The sequence below is a fragment of the Phocoena sinus genome, chromosome 2, assembly GCF_008692025.1.
Source record: "Phocoena sinus isolate mPhoSin1 chromosome 2, mPhoSin1.pri, whole genome shotgun sequence".
In the NCBI taxonomy this organism is placed as follows: domain Eukaryota; kingdom Metazoa; phylum Chordata; class Mammalia; order Artiodactyla; family Phocoenidae; genus Phocoena; species Phocoena sinus.
The window spans coordinates 85,669,949-85,694,301 of record NC_045764.1 but is presented as its reverse complement, the minus strand read 5'-3'; the positions used below and the strand labels follow the sequence as shown (position 1 = coordinate 85,694,301).

Here is a 24,353-nt window from a genome sequence, read left to right as displayed (position 1 = left end):
TTTAGGACTTTCACAGGGATGTTTTTCATACTGCTCCTCAGTGATGGCCTAATGTCCAGGCACAAATCAGTGAGGGCGCTCTTCCAAGCAGCTCACTGAAACCACCTTCGCCTACACCACCAACTACGATAGCACTATGCAACTGACTAGCACTTCACAACTGGCGCACCCCATTCGAGTACACTAATCCATTTACTCCAGCAATCCTGAGACTTGATCAAGGCCCTCTGCTAGAAGATGGTAGAGCCGAGACTCCAAATCATATGTTTCCACATCTGTACATATGGTTCCACCAACACGGAATAAGTCATGGGCAACTGTAAGAGAATCAAAGAAGAAAAGAGACCTAGTGTCTTATAAGGATAATATCTAGCGGGCCAGAGAAAAGCTGATAAGAAACAGAATAACAGAGGGCAGCTAAGTTAGTCCAACTAACTTGAAGGTGAAGGATTTGAGCTTAGAAGGTGAGAAAAAAGAGACAAAAGGGGCTTCCCTGGTGGCGCAGTGGTTGGGAGTCCGCCTGCCGATGCAGGGGGCGCGGGTTCGTGCCCCGGTCCGGGAGGATCCCGCGTGCCGCGGAGCGGCTGGGCCCGTGGGCCGTGGCCGCTGAGCCTGCGCTTCTGGAGCCTGCGCTCCGCGGGGGGAGAGGCCACAGCAGTGAGAGGCCCGCGTACCACACACAAAAAAAAAAAAAAAAAAAAAAGAGACAAAAGAGTTTACACAGTAATGGGGAAAATGCTAGGCGATCACTTGTGTGAATCACATGGACTCCAAGCCTTATCGTGAAGATGGAGGGTGGAGATTTGGTCATGGGAACTATATTAGTGTGCTCAGGCTGCCATAACAAAATACCACAGACTGGTGGCTTAAACACCAGACTTTATTTTCTTACTGTTCTGGAGACTAGAAGCCCCAAATCAAGGTGCTGGCAGGGTTGGTTTCTGGTGAGGCCTCTCTTCCTGGCTTTCAGATAGCTGCCTTCTCACTGTGTCCTCACGTGGCCTTTCTTTTGTGCATGCACGGAGAGACAGCATGCTGGTGTCTCTTCCTCTTCTTATAAGGACACCTATCCTGTCCGATTAGGGCCCCACCCTTATGTCCTCATTAAACCGTTATTGCCTCTTTAAAGGCCCATCTCCAAATACAGTCACACTGAGGGTTAGGGCTGTAATATGTGAATTTGGCGGGGAACACAATTCAGTCCACAACAGGATCCAAAGTTTGGGTGAGGGGAGTGTCCCTAGAACATGGAAAGGAGAAAATTCCAGATCTGCCAATGAGAACCTTATTCCTTCAGGCTGTGGGACACAGGCTAGTCCCAGCTGGTAAAGAACATAGAACCGAGAGGCCCTTCGGTACAGGGCGGAAGCTGTGCAGGGTCTCACAAGGGATCAACATGTAGCATCACAGCATGTTAGCACGAGAACCCTGCAGTTCAAACCCCTGGCTTGGCCACATATAAGCTCTGTGACCTCGGGCGAGACACTTAAGTGTTCACATTCTGAGTGTCCTTATTGCTAAAATGGGGCTAATAATACCTACTTAATCCACTGCAGGAGGTAGAAAATTGGAGACCCATTCCCAGCCTCCCCACACCAACACATCCCAACTGTACATAAACCTTGTAATCAATTATGAAATAAAGTGAAATGGTGGGTATAAAAGTGCTGGGGAAACTAGAAGGTACCATATAAACGATGCAAACGGTAACATCGACAGCAGTGATGACAGCAGCAGAAGCTACCCTCTGGCATTTTGCCAACTCAACAGCGGCCTCGGCTGCCTCTGTGTGAGCCCTGCCGGTGCTGCTCGAGGCCGGCGCTCATCACAGCAGTGGCACCAGGAGCCCCTCGAGAGGACCCCCCGAGATTGCCAGGCCAAAAGGGCCCATCCTCCCCCTCCTTCAATAACGTGCCCAATTACTCCCTCCCCTATTACTTGTCTCTGCCTCACTTCCCTCCAGTCTCCCCCCGGAACTTAGATGTTGGTAAGGCGAGAGCAGGTACAGATAGAACCCCAGTGCTCCTGAACCACGTGGATCCGGGGTCTGGCATGTCTTCATTGTCTATCATAACTGAGTGGCCATGGGTGCACGCTGAGGGTCCCCAGAGGTTGCTGGAGTGGCCACCTTGTTCCTGCTCTGGCCCAGGCCCAGAGCCACAGCAGGACTTGGTACACACTGGAGAGCAAGGAGAGATCCACCCAGGAAGCACCCTGGGTCCCCGACGTCCTGGTCTTAGTGACTCTCTTCTTTGGGGAGCCAGGTGGCAAGAGGAGGATGAAAAGGAAGTTGCCATTTCTGCCTCTGCCTTGGCAGAAGTTCTTGAAGCCTTGGTTTCCTTCTGTGAAAAGGGAGCAATGCCATCCTCACAGCGAGGCTGAGAGCATTAAGTGAGAGGACCCAGGTGAAATGCCAGCAACGGGGCCCGGCAGGCGGGAATCCCAACGGAGGGGCTACAGCCATGTTTCTCGTGTCATTGTAATGCTCCCCTTCTCCCCCTGCTACCTTGACACCTGGTACGTATTCCTACTGTGGCATTTATTCATATGTGGAATTAGATACTATAACTATTAAAATCACTCTTTATCGAATGTCTATCACGTGCCAGGCACTGTTTTAAGTGCTGTGCGTTATTTCACTTAATGCTCACAACTCCTGTTTTGTAGACAAAAAAGCTCAGGGTGAGGTAACTTGTCCAAGATGGGATTTGAACCCCAGAATGTCTGAATCCAGAGTCTGTACTCTTATCCTCTAATCGATTGAGTGCTTCTGTTCATTCTGCTGTACTATAATTTGTTTGTTTATTAGATCTCCTTCCCCTATTTTAAATGATAAGCATTCTAAGGGCCAACACCTCATTTTATTAATCTCCCTTCTCCTGGACCAGCACAGGGTCTGGCACACAGTAGGCACATAGGAAACAGCCAACATTTATTGAGCACATGTATTATGTTCTGAACACATTACAGATGCTGCCTCACTTATGTGTTAGGAGTTTGTTTGTTTTGGTTTCAATATTCATTTATTTATTTGGCTGCACCAGGTCTTAGGTGTGGCACGCGGGACCTTCATTGCCACGTGAGAGATCTTCGTTGCAGCATGTGGGATCTAGTTCCCCAACCAGGGATCGAACCCAGGCCCCCTGGATTGAGAGCTTGGAGTCTTAACCACTGGACCACCAGGGAAGTCCCTGTGTTAGGAGTTATTACATCCATTTGTCAGATGAGAAGGGTTATGTTACATGAACGTGATCAGTGCCAGCTCTGCCGTAGATCTGCCTGATTCCAGAGGGCATGTATTTAACTCCCCCCAACCACAGGAGCGATACTGATCCTTAGGGAAGGCAGCTTCACATGCAGAAGTGGAAAATACATTTGTTTAAGTGAATAAAAGCAGTCCCTCCTTTATGTTTATACACACAAATATATGTGTTTATTAACATGTAGCCATATATATTGCCGGTATGCGTCTAGTTTAGCTCTGGAAGCTGTGTCTCTAGGAAGTTGCATTTTGGGGGTAGGAAGAGCTGATAAGCAGGGAGGAGACTTACTTTTCACTGTACACCTTTTTGTACCTTTCGAATTTTGAACGATGTGTATTTTCTAGTTAAAAACAATTAATATATTTTAAAAGACTACTCTATTTTTGGTGGAAAAGATACTGAATCCAGGAGACCCTGGTTCTAACCTCATCTCTGCCACTGGATAAATCTGAATAATGATCAGATTTATTTTCAGTTTCTTCATCCATTAAATGGGTACAGGAATAGCTGCCCTACCTTCCTCACAGGGTCAAAGAAGATCACCTGCCCAAAAGCATTTTGTAAGGCGCGAACCACCCTGCATATCCCACACATTACTAACATCATAGTTGAACATCCAGAGCACGTCCACCCACTCCGGACACCTGAGGCCCTTGAAAAAAGCAGCATGGCCTTGAGGGAGATAAATGGCATTTCCAGGTTAGAAAAGAGATTTGAAGAGTCCAGCAGACATCTGCGGCTAGAGCAGCATGAAACACCAGAATGAAATCTCTCAGCAAAGCGCTTATACTTCCCCTTCTAACACCATCGCACACCCACAGGAAGTGGTCTCACTGCTCTTGGGGCTTAAGGACATATACAGAGGTAAGAAAATGGCCAGGAGAAAGGCAGCCCCTCTGCAACTGGTGGAGGTAAATACAGTGATGATGGTAGAAGCTGCTGGTGGTTGGTGGTGCTGCCCTGTTGCTATTTTCTGCTTGGCTAGAGAAGATTCCAGGTGCAGGGAAGCTGTAAGGTCTGCAATGTCATGGGGTAGTAAAGTTTGGCAACCTCTTCCTCAGGAGTTCTATCACCCCCAGCTCAGCAAGCACAACTATTTTGGCCAGAAAACAAAGCTTTCCTTAGAGAATTTATTTTCAAAAGTAGAACTGGGGGCTTCCCTGGTGGCACAGTAGTTAAGAATCCACCTGCCAATGCAAGTGACATGGGTTTGATCCCTGGTCCGGGAAGATCCCACATGCCGCGAAGCAACGAAGCCTGTGTGCCACAGCTACTGAGCCTGCACTCTAGAACCCGCGAGCCACAACTACTGAGCTCACGTGCCACAGCTACTGAAGCCCTCGCACCTAGAGCCCGTGCATCACAACGAAGAGTAGCCCCCGCTCGCCACAGGGAGAGAAAGCCCGCGTGCAGCAATGAAGACCCAAGGCAGCCCAAAATAAATAAACTAGGGGATTTTCTAGTTTCTGAGGCAAAGGGTGAAGTGGCAAGAGCCTGGGGATTTGGATATCTGGGTTCTTTTAATATGCCTCCAAAAGTCTGTGACCTTGGGCAGGTCCCTTGACTTCCCTGGGCCTCAGTTTCCCCATCTGTATATGAGGGACTTGAACTGAATCATCTCTTTGGTTCTCTCCACACCAAAGATCCTATGTCCTGGAAACTCTGCCTTGGGCTCTGCCCGCGATGTCCTCACCCACATGCTGCCAGCCCTGTGTCTCTCTCTGACAGTCTCTAGGGAGTCTGCTGGGTTTCCCCATCCCAGTCATCAGCATCTGGAGGCCACAGATAGGCCTCCCTGAGACGTGAACACCCCAGCAAAGGAAAGTGCCACTGGCTTGACATCACACCAGGAAATCTTGATTCTCACACTGTCACACTGGGGTGGGAGTTTGGGTAAGAAATAGACCACATACATGATCCAGCAATCCCACTCCCGGGGGCATATATCCGGACAAAACGATAATAAAAAAGACATATGCACCCCTACGTTCATAGCAGCACTGTTCACAATAGCCAAGACATGGAAGCAACCTAAATGTCCACTGACAGATGAATGGATAAAGATGTGGTACATACATACAATGGAATACTACTCAGCCACGAAAAAGAACAAAATAATCCCATCTGTAGCAACATGGATGAAACTAGAGATTATCATACTAAGTGAAATAAGTCAGAAAAAGAAAGACAAATACCATATGATAACACTTATATGTGGAATCTAAAATATGGCACAATTGAACCTATCTACAAAACAGAAACAGACTCACAGACACAGAGAACAGACTTGTGGTTGCCAGGGTGGGCGGTTGTGGGGGAAGGGGAGGGATGGACTAGGAGTCTGGGGTTAGTACATGCAAGCTACTGTATCACAGTTAGAATGGATCAACAACAAGGTGCTACTGTATAGCACAAGGAACTATATCCAATCTCCTGGGATAAACCATCATGGAAAAGAACACAAAAAAGAATGTATATGTGTGTATAACTGATGTACAGCAGAAATTAACACAAACATTGTAAATATTTTTAAGTATTCCACTCTACTTCAAAAATTAATTAAATTAATTAACTAATAAAGTTACTGACCATTACCTTTATTGAAAATTTTGTAATCTATTATTGCTCAAAATATTTTTAAAGGAATGGGTAGAGTACTGATGTTCACACAACTGACATTCTTCTCCTATAATAAAAGCTCATTAATTTAGGTTTCACTAAAAAAGAATAAGAGAAACAGAGCTCGTACATACTTGTGTATGTGTACACGCACATGTGTATTCACTTGCATGTGTTAGGAGGGGGGGCCAGGAAATTGTGACTGTGCACCTATCATCCTGAGTGATAGGCACTTTCTCCTAGAAACAAGGGGAAATCACAGCAGCAGTTTCAACCCAGGTAGCTGAAACACTGCATTTCCAACCGCTTTGCTTCCTGTGGTTGTGGTGGTGGTGGAAGGGGGTGATGTTCCTATCATTTCAACTCTGAGTTATATTTTAGGGCTTCTGGGGTTTAGCTTGGAAGTATAACCAGCACTTTAGTGTGGTTTCTTTGGGAAAATGTCCTGAGTTCCAAGCAAACTGTTTACACACTCTCAGCACACAACCATGTGTGGGTCAGGACTACTGGGCTCCTCTCGACTCCACCAAGGCACCTAACTCAATCACGGGCACATGATCATCAATACTCCACTAATCCAATTAAAATATCAATATAATAAAGGGTCTTCTTTTCGTGACTTAATAAGTCTCCCTATGTCTAGGAACAGTAGGGTGACCAACTCTCCCTAGATTAGCCAGGACGGTCTCGGTTTTAAGATTAAGTCCCACATCCGGGGATCTCCTCACTCCTGGGAAAACCAAAATATGACTTAAAGAAGAGAGCGAGGGGCTTCTCTGGTGGCGCAGTGGTTGAGAGTCCGCCTGCCGATGCAGGGGACACGGGTTCGTGCCCCCGTCCGGGAAAATCCCACATGCCGCGGAGCGGCTGGGCCCGTGAGCCATGGCCGCTGAGCCTGCGCGTCCGGAGCCTGTGCCCCGCAACGGGAGAGGCCACAACAGTGAGAGGCCCGCGTACCACAACAACAACAACAACAACAAAAAGAGCGAATCTTCTGTAGGCAGGGGTTTTGCGCTCTATTCTCCTCTCCGGGAATACGGAGGCTGCTCATGCATTTCCAAGCCCCTGTCCAGGGACCCTCCTGAGGGGCGTGGCCTGGGCAGCAGTTCCCCGAGAAGGAGTTTAGAGTAACAAGCAGAGGCTTTAAGGCCTCTGCCCCAGGGACACTGCTCACCAGGGCAGGTGACTGGATTCCACTTTGTGGTGTTGTCCTCACCACTCGTGCTTGAGTCCGTTGTGTGGTCAGGGCCGGACCAGCTCATACCCTAGGCCTTCCGTGAGCATCTGACTCATGCTTTTCTTGGAGCATTCACTGAGCAGCCCTTACCAGACGTGCCTCCCTGCCCTTTCGCTCCTCACATGCCTCCCCATGTGATGGGAGAAAATAAATAGGAGGCGTGGGAGGGGCACTGGCATGTGATCAGAAGCTCTGGGTGAACTCTCCTCATCCTCTTCCCCAGGGTGCATGGGAGAGAAGGGCCTGTTTTATCCAGAGGATCCGGATGTGCCTGGTTAAGTTCACTCTGGAACATTAGAGTCTGAACATGTGTCAGAAACACAAGTCCAGAGCACGGATTGCACGGTGTGAGTCTACTGGGGTCCCTGAACCCATTCAGGACAAATCAAGCATCCTGACATTGTTAGTTCAGTTTTTCAACCTCTGTATTGTTGACATTTGGGGGTCGCCGTCCGGTACATTGTAGGATACTTAGCAGCTTTTCTGGTCTTAACCCACTAGATGCCAGTAGCACTCTCTCCAGTTGTGATAATAAAAAATATTCCAGACATTGCCAAATGTCCCCTGGGGAGATAATCATCCCTGGTTGAGAACCTCTGAGTTAGAGCAGTCCAGGAGTCCCTGTGTGTCCCATCTTCCTGGACCTTCATAGCTTAAGCAACATGCTTTTATGCACATTACATGAAAAGCTAGTTCCCCAGGAAACCTGAAAACTATGAACTCTGAAGCCGATCTCACCAATGCTTGCTCTGAGCCAGCCAACCAGATGGTGAAATGCGACCCTTGCCATAGTAAATACATGGCTGGCTTGCTGCCTGTAGTACCATGGCGACATGGTTTCCGAAGATGTCAATGCTGCCACTGCCACCATCAAGACCAAGCACAGCATCCACTTTGTGGACTGATGCCCCACTGGCCTCAAAGTTAGCATTAATTACCAGCCTCCAGGATGTTCATAGTTTTTCCACAGGGAAAGCTCTCTATGGCCAAGTAAATAATCACATGTTCCATGGTCCAACATGTTGAGGAATTGCTGACTGACATATAATAAATCTTTCCCCTCATGGAGAGTCAAAATGCATTAGGATATTAGAGGCTATAAAAAGTCTGACAGTAAGGAAACCTGTTCAACTCTGTTTGACAAGACAGTAGATGCTTGGCCACAGTCCTTTAATAGCAATTTCCTTTAAAAGTTCTTTTCTTTTTTCCTTTGTGCTTTTCCTAAATGTTTAGGCAGCTTCATCTTGATTCTTGCTCAGATTTCATGGAAACTGGTGGCAGCCTACCTAAATTGCTGTAGAAGTTGCAAGGACATGGAAAATTTTTCTTCAATTCTTGAAGAGAATTTGGTCAATATTTCCAGGGATTGTAGATGGGGGCCACTATAACTGGCAAGGGTGAGTTGGCTATGGATACAGGTCCAGAGTGTTTGCTATGATTATACTCTAGGTGGTTGTCCCTTTAGTGTTTTGCTACCTGAACAGGTGTGAAAGAGTCTTTGAAGAGGTAAAGCAGCCCTGAGCAGACCCAGGGCACCAGGATCAGGCTTACTTAATTTCTATTCTGAGCAAGGGAAGCCATCACTTTAAATACTGTGTTCTCGTTGCTAAGGAAACCAGATAAGTGGGTTGCCAACACAGTCTTCAATCTTTCCATGAAGATTAAAGCACCTTGTTCCAGCTGGAGAGCAGATAGGAAAGTCATAGGTGTGAGCCATATTTCTCATTACCTAGGGGAGGGTTAGGCCACATGATGGATGAAGTGAGACAGTTTCTGGTTCATGGGGAAGAAGATAAAATCTGTAGCTATCGGCTCTTAACAATTGTAACTATTTGCTAAATCAATCAAGATAGGGATTTAATCCTGACTTCTAGTTCCACTTCTACCACTAATCTTCTTTGTCAGTGTACTGAAGGCAGACTCAGTACAAAGTGTGGGAAGTCAGTTACAGAATAGAAAGTGGTTGCATTGTAGTTGGCCCGTTCCTTTTGGTTATTCTAATTAAATATCTCAAGCACGTAAAAAGTATATAAAGAATGATATACCACACTCTTATGTACTGACCATACAGCTTAACAATGAAACGTTACAGATACACTGGAAGTTGCTTGTGCATTCTTGCCCCCTCCCCATTTAACCTCATAGAAATGTCTCACATATGTGTCACCTCCGCGTATACAGGAATCATTAGGTACTAAACCTACCATATGTTTTGAGTTATAAGCAACACAGGACCATTAAATACGGAGTAACTCGGGGAGCCCCCCCTATTCTAGGGTAAGGCTTTTTCCCTTTGAGATTTCGGTTAGTTTTTCTTCCAATCCCAGACCATGAACAAAAGGGGAAGTAGGGGTTGTCAGGAAGTCAGAGAGTAGGGGTGACTGCACAGAGCACGGCTGCACTGCAAATGCTGATTTCCTCGCTTTAGCCTTCTTTCATTCATTAATCCGAAAGATTTATTGAGTGCCTATTTTGTGCCAGGCATTGTACTAGGCACTGAGGGTAAGCAGAAACAAAACAGTCCTAAGTCATTGCCTGCACAGGGTTTAGTAGGGGAGGAGAGACAAGATGAATAAAATCTAGAGGAAGTTACAGCTTGGTAAGTACAGATGGGTGGCGGAGGGGAAGAGCAGGTTTGGGCAATAAAATGACGAAGGAGTGTTCCATTTCAGATAGGGTAGCCCCTGACTCCCCTGAGGCCTCACTGTAAAGGTGCACTTGAGCAAAGACCCAAAGAAGGTGCGGGATGAATGGACTTTCCAGCAGAGGGAACAGAGAGTGCAAAGGCCTTGAGGCAGTGGTATGCTTGCCATGTTCCAGACCTAGCAAGGAGGCCAGTAGAGTGAGCAAGGGTGGGCGGAAAGGTGTGGCAGAAGAGGAGGTCTCTGTGTGAGTACACAGGCATGTGGACCACTGTAGATAAGGAAGAAGTCGTCTTCTTCTCCGGGTGAGATGGAGCCATGGGAAGGCTTAGAACAGAGGAGTGACATGATCTCTTAGGTTTGTAATAGGATTGTTATGGCAGCTGTGTTGAGAATAGACCACAGGAGCACAAGAGTGAAAACAGTATGATCAGGGGAGAGATGGTTCCAAGAATCCATGTGAGAGATGGTGAAGCCAGGAAGGAGTGAAAAGTCATTGAATTCTGGTTATATTTTGGTATGAAACTAACCGAATTTCCCGACAGACTGGACGTGTGGGAAGAAGAGGGCTCAAGGATTTGGGCTAGTTGGTTCTGGACACCCTATCTGAGTGTAATGGAGGTGGTGGTGGTTGAGAGGCTGAAAGGCTTCCACACCTACAGCTCTGCCTGGAGAGAGCACCCTCCAGGTGCTCTTGCGTCCCCGCTGCAGCCCTGGTACCACTCTTTATGCCCCCAGCCACCCACCCTGACACGATGCTGGTTCTTGCCACATGTAACCACAAAGGTGGAAAGTTCTCAAAGATTTATGGTGAACGCCTCTCTTCATAGAATCATAGACCATTTGGGTTTGAAGGAACCTTAAAGATCACCTATGGAAGACTCCGTTGGTTGTTAAAAACAGACAAGCTCTCTACAATTAAGAAAAAACAGTAGTGATCAAAGGCCTAGGAACGGGCTGAAAAGGCAAAGCTGTCAGCATAGAAGGCAGATCCTTGTTCTGTTGCTCTCATGGTGAAACTGAGCAGAACCCTGAGGGGCTCCTGGGCACGAAAGCCTTTCTGTGTCCCCTGTTTCTTGTTTGTAGGGAACGGCCTCCAGCCTCCATGACCTTCCCTGAGTTCCACAAGACAGATTCGAACAGTTGCCAATCAGGGAAGGGAGGGGATGCAGAGACAAGGCAGGAGCAGGCAAGAAACAACAGTGCAGCCTTGGGGCAGGTCCTGGTTCTGCCTCAAGGGATACACATAACAATCTCTTTGAGCTCTTTACAGAACTAAAACCCCCAACAAATGGAAGATGTCAGCATTCTTCACTCCAGAGATGACAGTTTGATAACCTTGAGAAGCTCATCAGACCACCTGAGGCCAGATTACAGGAGTGAAGACCCTGCACACATCCTGATCCTTATCAGCAAGCCTGCCCTTGAACCCTTGCTATAAAACTCCTCACCAGGGGCTTCCCTGGTGGCACAGTGGTTGAGAGTCCGCCTGCCGATGCAGGGGACACGGGTTCGTGCCCCGGTCTGGGAGGATCCCACATGCCGCGGAGCGGCTGGGCCCGTGAGCCATGGCCGCTGAGCCTGCGCATCCGGAGCCTGTGCTCCGCAACGGGAGAGGCCACAACAGTGAGAGACCCGCGTACTGCAAAAAAAAAAAAACTCCTCACCAAATCCTCCTGGGTTGGGACACACAGTTTTTCAGGGCACAACTCCACTGTGTCCCCCTTTGCCTGCCAAAGCAACAACGTCGTTCTTTTCTATTTTACCTAAAACTCCGTCTCTGGGATTTGATTTGGCACTGGTGCACAGAGGCCAAGTTTTCGGCATCAGGAGCCTCTCTACTGTCTTGGCACACCCACTCCATTCACTTCCTGTGGCCTTCAGTTCAAATTTTTGAGGAAACTAGGGTGATTGACTTAATTACCATGGTCCATTCTGGGTACCAAGCTGCTTTGAGGGTACTGGCAGCCTTTGGCTATGGTGGCCTTGGAAAGTGCCCAGCCTGGTCCAACTCAGGACCACCCTTGACCAAGGAATGGACTTGCTGTTTCCCCAAGGAGGATAACTGACTCAACCGGCACATCCCTCGTTGATAAAGGTGAACCAGAGAATCAAGGGACTTGGCCAATGGTCCAGAGGGAGTAGAGAATGAGAAACATGAACCCAGTTCTCCCAAAGCCCTGTACGGACAAAGCAGCAGGGCTTGTTTCCAGTGATGCTCCTCCCAGGCAGCCACATGCCTTCTACCACTGGGTAGAACTTTATACTATTTCTAGTACATCCATGACAGATGTATCATCCCTAGAAATAAAGGGAAGAACTGGGGAAAAACTACACAAGTATCAAGTGCTGTTGGACATCATTATCCATTTGAGAGCCTGGCAAACTTTCTGTGAAGGACCAGATAGCAAATATTTTAGGCTTCGAGGGCCAGATGGTCTCTGTCACAACTATTCAACTCTGTCAATGTAGCACAAAAGCGGTCATGGACAATATGTAAATGAATGGGTGAGGCTATGTTCCAAGAAAACGTTATTTATAAAAACAGGCCGCTGGCGGGACTCCCCTGGTGGCGCAGTGGTTAAGACTCCACGCCCCCAATGCAGGGGGCCCAGGTTCGATCCCTGGTCAGGTAACTAGATCCCACATGCATGGCACAACTAACAGTTCGCATGCCACAACTAAGGAGCCCGACTGCCACAACTAAGACCCGGTACAAAGAAAACAAACAAAAAAAAGGCTGCTGGCTGACTTGGCTCACAGGCTGCATGCAGTTTGCTGATCCCCTTAACTAAAAGGTTATGAAATAGTTTAAATGGTGCATCTTGAGTACTAAGGAACAAGTAAAAATTAACTAGTTGAATCCTTTTTCTTGGCCATCATTGTGTTTGAGTATTTGTAAAGTAGGAACACAGATCTTTCTTACCTTCCTAATCACAAATATTAGAGCATTTATGAGAAATCACCATTTGCCTTACAAGACAGGTTTTAGGAAGGGGAAAGCAAGGAAAAAGTACAATGACAGGGATAATCACCTCTAATATTTCTCCTATGATTGAGAAACCAATAATTTTCAAACTTTCTCTTATTCCTCCTTAACCAGAGCTAACACGCAAAATTAACTGCTTAAATTTCAATCATTATCCTATTCTCAAGCAGAGGGTTTACAAAGCAATGAAAATGCTCCAACTCAGGTAAACAAAGAAGCAAAGATAATCTGGGGAAACTGTACACCTAAGTAGGACCACTTTTACTCACATCACTCTTCCTCTAATAGATAAGGGTGCAACCAACACTGCCTTAAATCAGAATCCCACCATAGGAAGGCTGTGGTTATTACCTGTGCCCTCTAGTAATTCAAGGCTATGACCAAGCCTGATGCTTCTGAGAAGACAAAGCACTCATTCCTTCCACAGAAACCTGTACTACTTCAGGCCCCAAACCACAGCTAAGTCACAATTGCATTCTCTGGTTGCTCAGCTAGGAGCTCCAAACTTCATGCAATTCAGTATCTTATTTGCTCTAACCCTCTGTACCTCGAATACAGGCAGCCAGGTTATAGCCACAGTTACCCAACGCATTTCTGCAAGAATAAATCTCTTTCCTTACCAGAGGGTTGCCAAATAATTACTCAAAGTGTCAGAAAGATGGGAGGAGCAGGGTGAGGGGAAATAAAAGAGATTGAGACAGGGTCCAAAATAGAAACATCTCCCCCTTTTCCAAACTCTGCATTGTGGGAGCTCCGGCAAAACATGCTTTGGCCCTGTGATCCACAAGGCTGCCATTATTACCTATAATAAGCCAGGTGTCATATTTCATACGTGTCAGAAGAACCCATGTTAAGCTAAAATACTGAATTGCTAAGATAACTTAGACATTTCAAATAACTGAACTACTTAACGTGTGACCTAAATGTCTTTTGATGGTGTTCTCTTTCTAAAATGAAATACTTATGTGTATGGCTCCCAAGTTCTGAGCTTAGACTCAGAACTAAGCACCTTTTACGGTCAGGCCCATAGCTCAGGATACTTCTCTTCCCTCTCTCCTCACTTAAAAAAAAAGTTATTAATATTACATGGTAGCCTTTGACTGTTTTCAGGGGCCATGCACACCCTCTTCTGGTCACTTCTAAGAAAACCTGATCACTATTAGGGAAGGAACTCTGTCAGCAGTAGTACAAATTTTGGTCCAAGAAAGGGAACTATCCTGATAACAACTGAGAGGCATCCCTCCCTTCTCTTTGTGATCATCAAAACTTAATTCTTCATTATGAAAATTAGTGAACCTACTATTTTCTAACAGATGAGTTTTCAGATTTCCTCCACTTCATTGTGATACAGTGACAAGGTCTGAGACAACTCCAGGCAAAGGGTGATCAGGTGAGTCTCAGTAAGTCCAGTCTCTGAGGCAATCAGTTCAGTCCCAGCAGATCTCACACTGCAGAAGACACATGAAGATGAGGGGAAGCCCTGCTTAGTCTGTGCTGACATAACATAGAAGACATAGTGAATAAAAGCATAGACTTGACCACAGGACTGAGTCTGAATCCCAGATCTGCTAATTTACCAGCTGTGGAGCTTGGGCAAGTTACTTAACATTTCCATGATTATTTCATCATCTAAAAAGTGAGAAATTATAATAGTGTTTCCTCATAGGGCTGCTGTGAGGATTAAGTAAGTTAATATTGGGAAACGGCTTAGAACCATGTCTGGCACAGAGTAACTAGCATAAAAAGGAGAAGGAATTGGTAGGAGCCTTTTCCTAACACTAAGATGGTCTCTGGTGAGATGGTTAGACCCATGCCACAGATCACACCAACCATAGAGATTTTTACTAGTTACTCCTTCCTGCAGATTATACCTTCTTTGGGCAAACCCATGAGAGCACTAAGGGATACCACAAGCTGGACTCTTCTTTTCTCTATCCTACATGCTCGGCAAGTCAGGAATTCCTCAAGCACCTATTCTGAAATGATAGACTACATTTCAATAATCATTTTATTAGTTACAGAAGAATTTCCACTAGTATTTACATAGTGCAAAAAAGCTATTACCCCTATAATGTGATATAGCAATCATCCTTCATACAGCAAAAGACCTATCAAGATGAAGATCCCTTCATGTTATAATTCACACTAACTTTGCTAGTTTTTAATTAGAGCATTACGATTAAGACAGTAAATTATAAATTCATGTGGTATACTTAGAAATTAAATTACAAAATAATACAAATCCTCTTAAGGTGTGATGTGCCAACAAAGTTTAAATTTTTATCATTAATTAGATTTCAGATTAGGCAAACAGTCTGGCTGATTCTGTGATGTGTGTAAAGGTTGGAAGGAACAAGGGAGGAAGAAGATATATTATTTCACAAAAAAAATTTAAGTCAAAAAAAGATAAAGTGTTCAAATGGATAAGTTAATGTTCTACTTTGTTGACACAACATACAGAAAATACTTAAATGACAGGTCTTTTTTTTTTAAGCAAACAGCAGCTTTACAAACAGTAATACTTCTTTATATATATATATTAAAGTAACAATGTGTTAGGATTGAACAGTTTTGTGCTAAAGAGTTGAAAAATGAATGTGGAGCTCACTACTCATTTGCACACTGTAATTCCCATCCCACCCACCTCCCCCAGCTTATTAAGAAATCAGACTATTACATTATTTGGATATTAATTTCTCAATATTTGAACTATGTGAATTCCTTTTGACTAATTCTTTTCCAAATACTGGAAGCATATAAAATACCATCTCTGCAAAAATGACATCCATTCAGAGCCTTTAAAAACTTTTCAATGTATAACACATTTTTTCCGTTTAGTCAAAAGAAATATATTACAACATTTACAAACATATTTAAACCAAAAGTTAAGCTAATATGAACATTGTCTTTTGAGAAGTAATCTTCACAGCAAACAAACCTACTGAAGCAGAAATCTAGTTTTGGGAGTGCAATTCATATTTTAATTAATATATTTATGTATTGAAATAGAAATCTAATATTAATTATTGCCACTAAAACCACCTCTACACATGAAGAAAAAAAATCACTATGGTTTTTATTTCTTGTGATGATGAACCTTTATTCTTCGCATTAGATCTCTCTAGATCTCCAAAGAGCTACTCACCTCAGATCCAAAAAACACTTTCCTAATTTTCACACCTCTGCCTGCATATAATATACACAAATTCCAGAATTTATAAAAAGGAAACGAATTATAAAGACATTATCAATACTTATCTTATTTAAGCATACGTTCTACACAGTAGCACTTCCTTTAATAAATTTTGGGTTGTCCTCTAGAAGTGACCTGTCTCATATAAAAAAGGCCATGGTCCCTTGGGTTTGCTGGCAGAAGATACTGCACGTGCAAGAGCGTTTATCAAACACATAACTGAACACTTCTGAAGTCTATAGCAAAATTCAAAGTTACTGGTGTTCTGAAGATTTCTTCAACTTCCCTTTTGATACAAATGTCAAAAAATCTAAAATGACAATTCTCATTCAGTAGAGATATAAAACATAAGAAACCTTTGAAAAGCCACTCATTACCTTAAGATCAAGAGTTATTTGAATCACTGACACCAAGCAAAGGAAATTTACACCATTAAAAAGTATGCAAAATTTTTCAATATACTTTTAAGATTGTCAGTAGTTCAAAACCTCTATCATTTCTTTAAACCAACTAACACTTCCAAATGTACAGAGACAGTAGGATCTGCCACATATAAATCCATGATTACTATTTCAGAGGCTTCATTCCTTACATGCTACATACCTTTAAGTACTGGATACTTTGTGCCTAAGAAGTCTATACTGAAGAACAGTTTAGGCAGGACAGTACAATAACGTCCCCTTTTAGCACGCTAATAGAGTTGATAGACTTGACATTTCCTACACAGCAATGCTCCTAAACTTTCACAATTCACAAATAACTAAGTCATCAACCAAGAATCTGGTCTCTCCAGTAATTAATGTTGGGATTATCAATAAATACATCAATACTAGAACAGTAGTCCCAATGCATTCAGTAAAGAATCTGCCCAATTCTTCCCTCTCACCTCTGTGAGGCAAAGCTCTGCCCCATAAAACCTGGGCAGGGAAAATACCCCTCCCTCTTCAGTTCTGTGCCTGCTTATCAGAGTCGGAAGTGTAAAGCTGGCATGCGTGTGTGTGTGTGTACACGCAGACACGTGTGTTGGTTAACTGGACGTGGTGGGTGGTTGGAGGGAAGACAGAAAAATAGGTAATTTGTAATTCTCCCACCATTATAAATTTGCAGAGGTCACTACCAGGTGGTGACTGACTAGCAAAACATTTAGCTCAGTAACTTTAACTTCACCCAAGGAGGTACAAACATTCCAGGAGAAGGGTAGAGATAAGGAACAGTGATCAAGAATTAATACCTGTGCCTATCTCCACACTCTAAAATCATCTAATAGTTTCAGCACAATTAGAACTTTCTCTTTTCTTCAAAACTTCCTCTTCCAAACCTTGATTATCAGGATACATGTTACAATTGCATGAAGTTCCTTTCCCTGACTCCCGTCAGTAACTGTGGTCAGTGTTACCTGGCAGGTGCTCAAGGTTAGGGACAAAATATTTTTCTTAAAAGGTGCAACGGTTTTTCACTCAGGACAAAGTATGAATACTCAATCAGATCCATATTTTAGGTCCAGAGAATCCCAAATCAGAAGCATGCAAGAGAACACACCAGTATAAGACTCTGCTTCTGGATAGTTTACAATTAAGTGCTGCAGTCATACAACCGGTTACAATTATTCACCTGTCAAAATTTGCCTAATTTTATGCAAATACGACTATGTACAAGAGCATTCCTGAGGTAAGTAAGAAGCAAATGTGAAACAGAACCCAGAATGTCCTATCATGGGTGACTTCTCACTATTAAAGACAAACATACCTAACTTTCCACAAATAAGGCCAGCTCTAATCTACCACGGTGGCTCCTTTGCTAGCCTAAGTATTGGAGGCTCTGTCTTAGCCCGTCCCAACTTTAATCAATTACCATGATCAGTGACTTCTGACATACGCATTTGTGGACTAAATAAAAGGTGCATCCATTTTTAATACAAAACACTTTGCGAACTTAGTTACCCTCAGCCATTTTTTTAGTTTTCTAACTCTACCTCCAGTTCTTTTCTAAAGAAGCCCAAACAACTTTTTGGTCAGACAAGTTAGAGTATAGGATGTATAGTCTTGAAGCAAACACTGGTAACTGCTCCTTTTCTTAGAAGCTTAGCCTTTAACCTTCAAAATGACTAAACAGGCATTTTAAATTTACTTTCTTTAAAATCTGGTCTTCTTTTTAAATCGTTATTTTCCATAACAAAATAAGCTGAAACAATTCTGAATTTTCCGTACAGTTCTTAGAAAGACACTTAGATGCTAATTAAAAGCTAAGCTATGGGTCATAACAAAACAAGTGAAAGACAGCTACAAAAATATCTGTCAGGAATTAAGTACATATATTAAATACTGGACAGTGCAAAATGTTGAGATGAAGCATGGAAGATAATGGCTGCGACCCTTACACAGCTGGAGATAGATAGCTGACATTTCCTGAGTTATAGATTTGGGGGCGTATAATTAGAATCAGAGTGCTCCTTGCTCAGCGAGCTGCAGTTGCTGGGCTTCTGCTGTTCCTGACTTGCTTGATGATCAGTAGTCCAGGCCTCGCTATCCACTCCTGGCTCTAGCACCTCGGCAGCCTCTGCTTCCTCTTCCCCACTTTGCTCTGCATTGTCTTCCTCAGAACCATTAAGGGTTTTTCCAAGTTGAAGAGTTTCCATCGTTCTCTGAGTCTCAGAGACCCAAGACTCAATTCTACTATTGAGCTGCACTTCTACAGATATGGGTTCATGAGTATAATCTTCCTCCTCCTCCTCGTCTTCATCATCTTCTTCTTCCAGCATGCCAGGTACAAGAGTGCTGGTGGTGCTGGTGATGGAGGAATTCAAAAGATCCCGGCCACTGCCATCCAAAGAGCCGGTCTCTGTACTCTGCTGTGAGGCCCATTCCAGGTCATCTGGCTTCACGTCCTCTTTATCACTCACTGTTGGTTTTCCAGGGTTTGTAGCTGAGGTAGTACTGCCTGCAGCCACTGATGATGGCTGCTTACCAACAGGGGCTGTGTCAAATGCAAGTTTACTGGGTTTTTCAGATGTGCTGTGCTTACAAGAAACTTCTCTCTCATTTTCTGATGTTTCCAATGCATCCGAAGTTTCCACCATGTTTCTCCAATTTGTTTCTGCAAATATCAAACAGATTTTTAAAAAACCAGAACACTGTTTCAGAATCATGCAACTCTTACAAGAGAGAAGAACAAACTACAGAAATCTGTTGGCTCACCAACTGACTGGAATGTTATAAATGGAAAACAGTTCTCAAAAAACCCCAGCACATTTAACATAAAGAAACAAAGAGGCCAAAATAAGTATATTAATGCTTCAGAATGTAAAAGATCTAATACTAACAGGAGCTCACTGACTCTAATATATAAAATCCATGTATTCATAAAAATCAATGAATTGCCTTTTTTTGGCCCTGAAGTGTCCTGGGCTCAAGGATCCACAAGTCACAGATGGCAGAGCCAAGATGTCCATCAGAAAAAAAAAGACAAAGAAATAGTTCTGATTTAACAGGCTTATATTGTGCTCCTTTAGCAAGTCAGAGCTGTCTTTTGGCCTGTAGTGGAACTTGTGTTTCCATCTATAAGCAAAGATGCCATACATGTACTTCTAATATTTGTGAAAATGTGTTTTATAACATATATATGTTGCCTGGCTTACCAAGTGACTTTGAAGCCAAAAAATAATGAAGTGTTATTATATAATACAGTGGTGATAATCTAAATTACTTTTAACAACAGGTAGTCAGTTTAGAGCAAAAAATGTACTAGGAATCAGGAGATGAAGAACAACTCTCCCACCTGTTTTTTTGTACGTTTTATTTTATTTTCCATTTAATTTTTTTATCACTGAGGTATAATTGACATAAAACATTATATTATTATAGTTTCAGGTGTACAACATAATGATTCAGTATTTGCATATACTGAGAAATGATCACTACAAGAAGTCTAGTTAACATCCATCCCCATTAATAATTACAAATTTTTTTTAAGATCTACCCTCTTAGCAACTTTCAAATACACAATAATATTAATTGTAGTCACCATGCTGTACATTAGATCTCCAAGCCATATTTATTTTATAACTGGAAGGTGGTAACTTTTTACCCCCTTCACCCATTTCGCCCACGCCCAGCACCCCCTGCCTCTGGCAACCACCAATCTGTTCTCTGTATCTATGAGCTTCGGGGATTTTCTTGGGGTTTTTTTTGTTTATTTTTTGTTTTGTTTTTAAGATTCCACATATAAATGAGATGATACGGTGTTTTTCTTTGTCTGACTTATTTCACTTAGCATAATGCCCTCGAGGCTCATCCTTATTATCACAAATGGCAAGATTTCATTCTTTTTAATAGCTGAATAATATTCCACCGTGTGTGTGTGTGTATATATATATATATATATATATATACACACACACACACACCACATCTTCTTTATCCACTGATCTTCTTTACCGATTTATCCATCAATGGACATTAAGTTGCTTCCGTGCCTTGGTTATTGTAAATAATGCTGCAATAAACATGGGGGGTGAATACCTCTTTTTTGAGCTAGTGTTTTTATTTTCTTCAGATAAATACACAGAAGTGGAATTGCTCGATCATACGGTAGTTCTCATCTTAATATTTTGAGGAACCTCCATATTGTTTTCCTTAGTGGCTGCACCAACTTACATTCCCCATGAGCAGTGCACAAGGGTTCCCTTTGCTCCACATCCTTGCAAACATCTGTTATTTTTTGTCTTTTTGATAACAGCCAACTAACAGGTTGTGAGCTGATATTTCATTGTGGATTTGATTGGCATTTCTCTGATAACTGGTGATGTTGAGCATCTTTTCATGTACCTGTTGGTCATCTGTGTGTCTTTCTTTGGAAAAATGTCTATTCAGATCCTCTGCCCAATTTTAAATCGGACTTTTTTTTTTTTTTGCTATTGAGTTGTATGAGTTATTTATATATTTTGGTTATTAATCCCTCATCAGATACATGATTTGCAAATATATTTTTTCCCATTCAGTAGGCTGCCTTTTCATTTTGTTGATGGTTTCCTTTGCTGTACAGAAGCTGTCTGATTTGGTGTAGTCCCACTTATTTTTGCCTTTTCTTAAAAAATAAAAATCCCCTTCTATTTGCATTGTAGCTGCTATTTGCATTTTACAGGCATAATGATCAAGCTGTAGTGATAAAGCAAGCCTATTCATACAAATATACTTAACTTGATTGCCCCCCATCCATTATATATTGCTACAGACCATATTTTGGCCACCTGAAGTCAGGGCGCATGGTTTGGGGAAAAAACCTTCCTTTCCTGCAGCTACTTCAAATGTAGAACAGGTCTTTCCACTTGCACTCCTACCACATGACAAACAAATCTAGTCCTCCTCCTTTATTCTTTCTCAGTTAATAACATCCTTTTCAGTCTCAAAGCAGAAGAAACCTTATAGTAATCCTTGATCCTATCTTTCTCCCTTACTATATATATCCCTTCATTCCATTGAACTCATAACTATACCATGTCACTTCTAGCCCCAAAACTATTAAATTTGGTCACTACTGCCTTAGCTCAAGCCTCCTTTATCTTGCTGTACATCTACTATACCTTTCTAATTGGTTTTGTGAATTGACCACATCACTGTCTAACTGGCTTTTTATTACCCTAGTAATCCAAACTCCTTAGTTTTAGTAACCAAGCCCTTCATAGTCTATCCTTCTGGTCCCATTCATTTTAACCCCCAGCCATGCATTCCATGCTCAAGGTCACTTTGAATTCTCACTGCTCACAGAAGTCATCCCCTTTCTGTTTACAATTCTTTGCTTTGCATAAGCTGTTCTTTCTGTATGAGATGTGTTTTCCTCATTTACCCTTCACACTCCTACTCATTCTTGACAACTTTTAATGCCAGTTCCTTTGTGAAGCCTTTCCTGATTTTCCTAAGACCGTCACTAACCTGAACTCCCACAGCACTTTCTGCATATTTGGTTCAAAAGCATTTGTTTTTTGTTTTCTGTTCTACTCCCTCCTCCCTCCTCATTCCCACTCATCTCTGTGTTCCTGTGGCTGGCATACAGTATGTGCTGGGAAAATAAGCCTTTACAGTAAATGGAAATTTTCACCCATATATGTAATTATGCAGAAAATAACTTTCAAAAGCCATACAATTTACAAAATTTAGGTACACATATTTCCTTCCGACAGTTTTTTTCCTCTTTCAAAAGTACTATAAGAATTCATGTGGGGTCTTAGAAAAACCCCAGTGAGTCAAAGGAACAGGAAAAAGAAAGGTGGTCAGAAGACTGAGCAGGGCTGATCTCTCTCCAGGCTCTGTCTTGGGCATTCAGCTACTAGGTAGGTGAGCTGAAAGCCAGACAGGTCCTTTGGAAAGGAAAGGGAGATATGACCTTGGAAGCAGAGACAAGGGACTCTGTGATTAGCCATCAAGAGACCTGTCACAATGATCAAAGAGCCACTGAGGTCACATATCCACGGGGAGGGTCCAGGGTTCCACCTTAAAGTAATAGGTGAAGCTTGATCAACAACTAATGAGCACACAAACACATAACTGTGACGGGGAGAAACAAAGCGAGTATGAAAATGCCGTCTTTGGTTGGAGGAGCGGGCAGGGGATGGGAGGGGGTTGGGCTGAATACAGGAGTCTAAAGCCAGAATAGCACATCGAGAAGCCCACTTCTGAAGAAGGGATTAGGAAGCAATGTAAAGGCAGGGTCAAAGATCTCAACAAACCTGGAAATGTTACTGATCCAAACCTACCCTGATTCTGAATTGTTTACTTTAGCAGAATTTAGTCAATAAAGCTGCTTATTAACCCCTCTATGCTCTCCTGTTTTGTTAGTTGGTTCTTTGTGAAACTACCTTTTCAACTTTGACACTAGTTGGTTTGTCAGAGGATGAGGTGTGTGTATTTCTCCCATCAGTCATTACACAGAGGGAAGCTGTCCATCTTTAGATAGTTGTATATAGTAGAGGAACACAGAGATGAGTTCAAGACCCTACAGAAGAAGGTGTGGTGGCAGAGAATGAGCCGGAAACTCAAGATAGATAGAGGTAGTCCTCCCCTCACAAGGGGTTACTGAAAACCTACTGTATGGTCCTACCGGAAATTCATTCAACACACAAGGAATTCACATCACACTGGCTAAGAATTCTAGAGTCAAACTTAGCAGCTCTGTGACACTGGCAAGTGATTTACCTCACTTCATTTTAGTTCTCTCATCTGTAAAATGCAGTACAATATTTCTTATCTCCTAGGACTGCTCAGAGGATTAAATGTCTTAATAAAAGTGCCTAGTAAGAACTCAGTAAGTGAGCTATTATTATTATATGTCAAGTGCCCATTAGGTGTCAGGTTTCTATCTCAAAGAACGTACTGCTTAGTTGGGATTTATGTTTGAAGCTATTTGTTTCACGTAAGTATGACAAAATTGAGACTCAGCTCCAGTGGAAGGAAAACATAAGCAAAGAAAACAATTACGGTGTACACAAAGAACAGTAAGACTGAACTATCATAGGAACCTTTCTATTCTACCAATGTTTAGCACCCCTTTCCCAGCTTTGTTTTCTCTTTAGACTGTGGAAATCACAAGAAAACATTTTAGAAATCTTGCACCAGGCTGGCATGGGAGACACTATTTGTTGTCTACCCAAGAGTCATTCCCCATTTTCTTCCTGGCTAACAGAACCCCCAAACCTGAGATGGACTTGAACACAGTCCCATGGGAGGAATTAAAATAGTTCTTAGACTATCATGACTATCCCATTCCCCTTTGCCAGATATTCTCTTGCCCACATCTCCCTTGCAGCTAAAAGCAGTCACATGGTCGGCTCTGGCCAAATGAAACAAAAGGCAAAGTCTTCTGAAAATTGTTTCCTTCACTGATAAAAAGAGCATACTGCTTGAAACTCCTGCCTGAACTGTTGTGATGCCCAGGGCCACTGCAGCCATTTATGAACATGAGATTATAAGCACAAGGATAAGAAGTCACAGACTGAAAATGGAAGAATAGAAAAAAGGAAAGAACTAGGGACATTGACAACATTGTGAAATAATTAAATATCCTAATTTCTCAGGCCACATTAGTGGGTTGTTTTTTGTTTGTTTGTTTCTGCGGTACGCGGGCCTCTCACTGTTGTGGCCTCTCCCGTAGCGGGGCACAGGCTCCGGACACGCAGGCTCAGCGGCCATGGCTCATGGGCCCAGCCGCTCCGCAGCACGTGGGATCTTCCCAGACCGGGGCACGAACCCACGTCCCCTGCATCGGCGGGCGGACTCTCAACCACTGCGCCACCAGGGAAGCCCCATTAGTGGGTTTTATGTCTGTTGCTGAATACATCTGATACTGACAGAGTAACTTTGTGCTTTACTCCCAAAGCAAATTATTTATGATTATTTCCACTTATTTTGTTGGCGTCCTC

At 43.3% G+C, this 24,353-nt stretch overlaps 1 protein-coding gene across 2 annotated transcripts in view; it reads right to left on the bottom strand.

The window, feature by feature from the left end:
• Nucleotides 1-14,732: 14,732 nt before the first annotated feature.
• The window catches only part of SECISBP2L (SECIS binding protein 2 like), a 62,524-nt gene continuing 52,903 nt past the window's right edge, over nt 14,733-24,353 (bottom strand). Inside the window, exon 18 of one of the 2 annotated variants that reach the window (XM_032623157.1) lies at nt 14,733-19,036. In XM_032623157.1, coding sequence (XP_032479048.1) covers nt 18,354-19,036 — 683 coding nt within the window. In that variant the 3' untranslated portion in view covers nt 14,733-18,353. The remainder of the gene's footprint in view (nt 19,037-24,353) is intronic. The other variant, XM_032623158.1, reaches the window with a different exon arrangement.